This window comes from Entamoeba dispar, genomic scaffold (assembly GCF_000209125.1).
Source record: "Entamoeba dispar SAW760 scf_1105229461245 genomic scaffold, whole genome shotgun sequence".
Classification (NCBI taxonomy): domain Eukaryota; phylum Evosea; order Mastigamoebida; family Endamoebidae; genus Entamoeba; species Entamoeba dispar.
This window is the reverse complement of record NW_001854596.1, coordinates 702-4,938: the sequence shown is the minus strand read 5'-3', so window position 1 is coordinate 4,938 and position 4,237 is coordinate 702. Positions and strand designations below refer to the sequence as shown.

Below are 4,237 nucleotides of genomic sequence, written 5' to 3'. Positions count from 1 at the left end.
ATTTCTTTATTTTATTTTTATTTTGATTATATTTTTATATTTTATATCTATTTTCTTTTTATATTTATTATTATTTTATTTATATTATATTGATTTTATTTATCTTTTTATTTATATATTTTATTTATTATTATATCATTTCTTTTCTCTTATTATTTCTTTATCATTTATTATTATTCATTTAATTTTTATATCTTCTATCTATATTATATGAAATTAATATTTATTATTTATTATATATTATGTATTACATATTATATACTATATAATATCACATAATATTTCTATTTGATTATATAATAAACACTGATAATAAATTATATATATAAATAAAAATTATAAAAATAAAAATGAATAAAATATTTTGCATAAATAAAATAAAGTTAAATAATTTGCATCAATAAATTAAACACTTTTTTATTTCATATTTCTAATTTCTGTAATAAAAAATACATCCATTATTTCATCATTCTTTTCATCTTTTATTATCTCTTTTTGAAATATTCCTTTTTATCTTCTTTCATTTTTATAATCTCAACATTCTACTTTTATTCTTTTCATCTTCTTCTACTTCTTAATTTCACTTTTTTCTTTCATGTCCTTCTTTTTCTTCATTTTTCTCTTATTTCCTTTTTTTTCGTTGCCATTTATTGATAAATAAAGAAATAATATATTGTGAATAAATAATGAAATACTCAAAATAAATAACAACAAAATCAAAGAAGAAATAATTATATTAACAAAATAATAAAATAAAATAAATAATTTAATAATAATAATGATAAATAAGAATAAATAAAATAATAAAATTAAATAAGAAAAGAATAATAGAAAATAAGAAAAGAATGAATAAGGTAAAGATAAAACTAAAATAATTAAATGATTATTACAAATATCAAGAATTAAACATAAATAAATAAGAAAGAGAATATTTTATTTATAAAATAAATGAGATATAATAAATAAGAATAAGACAAAAATAAAGAATTTATTTAATAAAAGTAATAAATAATGATATTTTATTCTTTAAATTAATAAATAAATAAAAAGATAATGAAAATAATAAAAAAGATAATAAACAATAAAAATAAAGAATTAACTTTTCATTTTGAATATAAATAATAACAATGAAAATAATAAATAAATAGAGAAATAACAATAAAATAATTACTTTTAATCAATAATAATTTATATTAAATTTTAAATGATAAATTTATAAGATCTATTTATTTTGTATTATTTTAGTTCATTATGATAAAAGAATAAATAAGAATGAAATAATAATTTATTATTTTATATTATTATTATTATTCGTTATTCATTTTATTTATTGAATAATAACATTTATTTTATATTAATTAAAATATTTATTCTTATTTATTTGATATATATCGTCATTAAACATTCTTTCATTTTTATTTATCAAATTCATATAAAAATTGAATGAAATAATTACTTATTAAATATATGAATAATTTATTATGTTATATATTATAAGATATTATTCATTTTATTATATTAAAAATATAAATTATTTTTATATCTTCTTATTTTTAATTTTATTCTTAATTTTAAAAATATTATGTTTTGTTTATTTGATTTATTACCATTTTATTATTTATTATTTATTATTTATTTATATGTTTATGTTATTTCATTTTATTGTATTTATTTTATTTATTCTTATTTCTTTTCATTTGATATTAATTTGTTATTTTGTATGTTAAATTATTTATAATTATATTATTATATTATTTATTAACTTATTCTATTTATATTTATATTTTATATTATTATTGTTAAATAATTATTTGTTTATAATTTATTGAAATGATTTAAATTAATATACATGAATGAAATTATGATTTAAATAATTTTATATTTCATTATTTCATTTGTTTATCATTCTTCATTATTTGATATATTATTTTATTCATTGTTAATTTATGTTTTGAATATTATATTTATCATTTATCATTTATTTTATCATATTTTATTAATTATTGAAATATTATATAAATACTTTATTATTTAATTTATCAATTAATACTTTCATTTATTTATGTTTTATTCATTATATTATTCTTATTTACATTATTTCTTATTTAAATAAACATTTTAAATATAAAATAATAATAAAAATAAAGAAAAGAATAAATTAAGAATGAATAAAAATAAAAGATAATAGAATAAATGATTTCATAATTATTTATCATTAATTATATCATTAATTGTATTATCATTAATTATAAATATATTGATTATTCATTTATTATTATATTTATTATCTTTTATCATATTTTATTATTATATTATTAAATAAAAATAAAATATAAAATGAAATAATGAATAAAATATAAAATAAAATGAAATATTTAATAATTATAATTTATTAAAAATAAAAATAAATATCATTTTATTTTATTTCTTATTATTTATTGTTTTTCATAACAAATATTAATTAATAAAAATAGAAAAATGATAAAAGAATAAAAAAGAAGAAATTAAAATATAAAAATAAAAGAAATAATAAAAACAACTAATAAATAATAAATCAATAATGAAATTAGGACATAATGAAATAATGATAACATCAATGTATTTTAATAATATTAAAGATTTTATTAATTTAGAAATGGGAGTTAAAAGATATAGAGGAAATATTGAACGATTTCATTTTAATCCAATTCCATTAAATGAATATTCAAGAAAATTGTTTCCTAATATTGAAACATTTCATATTTATAATGAAAATGATGAAATATTTAATGATGGAAAAATATTTAAAAAGGTAATATGGTATTTAGTAAGTTATTCAGAATATTAACAAGAAAAAGAAAAAGGAAATATCTGTAAAAATATAGAATATACAGAAGAAGATAGATATACGTATGGAAATACAATACCACCAGAAGTTAAATCACTTAAATATAATTGTTTTTGTAATTGTGATGAATTAAAATCAATTAATATACCAACAACAATTACTAAATTAGGAGATGGTTGTTTTGATAGGTGTTCATCATTAAAATCAATTAATATACCATCATCTGTTAGTAAAATAGGAGGTGGTTGTTTTGATGAATGTACATCATTAACTACTATGAATATAGATAATTTACAATTTATTAGTCAAGAAAGAATATTTATAAATGAACCAGTGTTAGTTAGTATTAAAATACCACATAATCTACAAATAATCAATGGAAAGAATATTGAAAAGAAAGATATTAATAAATTTATTATTCCATCTTCAATTACTAAATTAGGAAATGCATGTTTTAATAGATGTTATTCATTAATAACAATTAATATACCAACATATGTTAGTAAATTAGGAGATTGTTGTTTTGGATATTGTTCATCATTAACAACAATTAATATACCACCATCAATTAGTAAAATAGGATGGTGATGTTTTGATGAATGTTTATCATTAACATCGATTTATATACCTACAACAATTACTAAATTAAAAAGTGGTTGTTTTAGAGATTGTACTTCACTAACATCAATTAATTTACCATCACCAATTATTAAAATAGGATATTATTGTTTTAAAAAATGTACATCATTAAAATCAATTAATATACCATCATCAATTAAATCATTTGGAGATGGATGTTTTTGTGAATGTGGGTGTGAAAAAGAATTAAAGAAAAATAAAAGAATACCAAGAAATTGTTTTAACAAATGATATTGAATGAAATAAAAATACAATAAAAGAAATACAATATAATTTGAAGTAGAAATAAATTTAATTGATTATCATTTATATTATTATTCTTTTCTTATTTATTCTTTTTGATATTATTCTTTTCTATCTTATTGATTGATATATCATTCTTTATATTTGTTTTATAATTCTTTTTTATTCTTTATTTCTTTTTATTTTATTTTTATTCTTATTCTTATCTTTCTTTTTTATTTTATATCTTTATTTTATTTTGTTTATTATTTATTATATATTTTATCTTATTTATCTTCTTGTTTATTTATTTTATTTATATTTTATATTTATTCATTCTTTATTCTTCATTTTGTTTTAATTTATATTAAAATTATTTAGAAATGAGAGGATATAATGATGAATTTGATTTTATATTTTGATTATTTCATTAATCAAATTGTTGATTAATGATTATTGTTGTTAATTTTCATATTTCATTTTATTATTATTATTTTATTGATGATTTCGTTATATTGATTATTTATGACACAAATAAATAATTCTTAT

General features: G+C 13.8%; 1 protein-coding gene across 1 annotated transcript, besides 29 other annotated features; it reads left to right on the top strand.

The window, feature by feature from the left end:
• Positions 1 to 4: part of a microsatellite that runs on past the window's edge.
• A 5-nt stretch (positions 5 to 9) lies between these two features.
• Positions 10 to 132: a microsatellite.
• A 17-nt stretch (positions 133 to 149) lies between these two features.
• Positions 150 to 191: a sequence feature (AT_rich).
• Positions 192 to 328: a microsatellite.
• Positions 329 to 394: a sequence feature (AT_rich).
• Positions 395 to 469: 75 nt separating this feature from the next.
• Positions 470 to 638: a microsatellite.
• Positions 541 to 639: a microsatellite.
• Positions 640 to 653: 14 nt separating this feature from the next.
• Positions 654 to 744: a microsatellite.
• A 2-nt stretch (positions 745 to 746) lies between these two features.
• Positions 747 to 875: a microsatellite.
• A 33-nt stretch (positions 876 to 908) lies between these two features.
• Positions 909 to 1,092: a microsatellite.
• Positions 961 to 1,164: a microsatellite.
• Positions 1,165 to 1,171: 7 nt separating this feature from the next.
• Positions 1,172 to 1,244: a sequence feature (AT_rich).
• A 39-nt stretch (positions 1,245 to 1,283) lies between these two features.
• Positions 1,284 to 1,383: a microsatellite.
• Positions 1,384 to 1,411: 28 nt separating this feature from the next.
• Positions 1,412 to 1,469: a sequence feature (AT_rich).
• A 2-nt stretch (positions 1,470 to 1,471) lies between these two features.
• Positions 1,472 to 1,631: a microsatellite.
• Positions 1,532 to 1,630: a microsatellite.
• Positions 1,632 to 1,795: a microsatellite.
• Positions 1,796 to 1,799: 4 nt separating this feature from the next.
• Positions 1,800 to 1,848: a sequence feature (AT_rich).
• Positions 1,849 to 1,866: 18 nt separating this feature from the next.
• Positions 1,867 to 2,031: a microsatellite.
• Positions 1,929 to 2,108: a microsatellite.
• Positions 2,109 to 2,120: 12 nt separating this feature from the next.
• Positions 2,121 to 2,180: a microsatellite.
• Positions 2,181 to 2,204: 24 nt separating this feature from the next.
• Positions 2,205 to 2,316: a microsatellite.
• A 6-nt stretch (positions 2,317 to 2,322) lies between these two features.
• Positions 2,323 to 2,374: a microsatellite.
• Positions 2,375 to 2,463: a sequence feature (AT_rich).
• Positions 2,464 to 2,554: a microsatellite.
• Positions 2,555 to 2,560: 6 nt separating this feature from the next.
• On the top strand, positions 2,561 to 3,697 carry EDI_026970 (uncharacterized protein; the record flags this gene model as incomplete). Its single annotated transcript, XM_001738339.1, has 3 exons — positions 2,561 to 2,810; positions 2,877 to 3,329; positions 3,546 to 3,697. 3 exons carry the CDS (start codon positions 2,561 to 2,563, stop codon positions 3,695 to 3,697), a joined length of 855 nt encoding a protein of 284 aa, XP_001738391.1.
• Positions 2,600 to 2,632: a sequence feature (AT_rich).
• A 59-nt stretch (positions 3,698 to 3,756) lies between the features above and the next one.
• Positions 3,757 to 3,876: a microsatellite.
• Position 3,877: 1 nt separating this feature from the next.
• Positions 3,878 to 4,058: a microsatellite.
• Positions 4,059 to 4,150: 92 nt separating this feature from the next.
• Positions 4,151 to 4,188: a sequence feature (AT_rich).
• Positions 4,189 to 4,237: the final 49 nt, after the last annotated feature.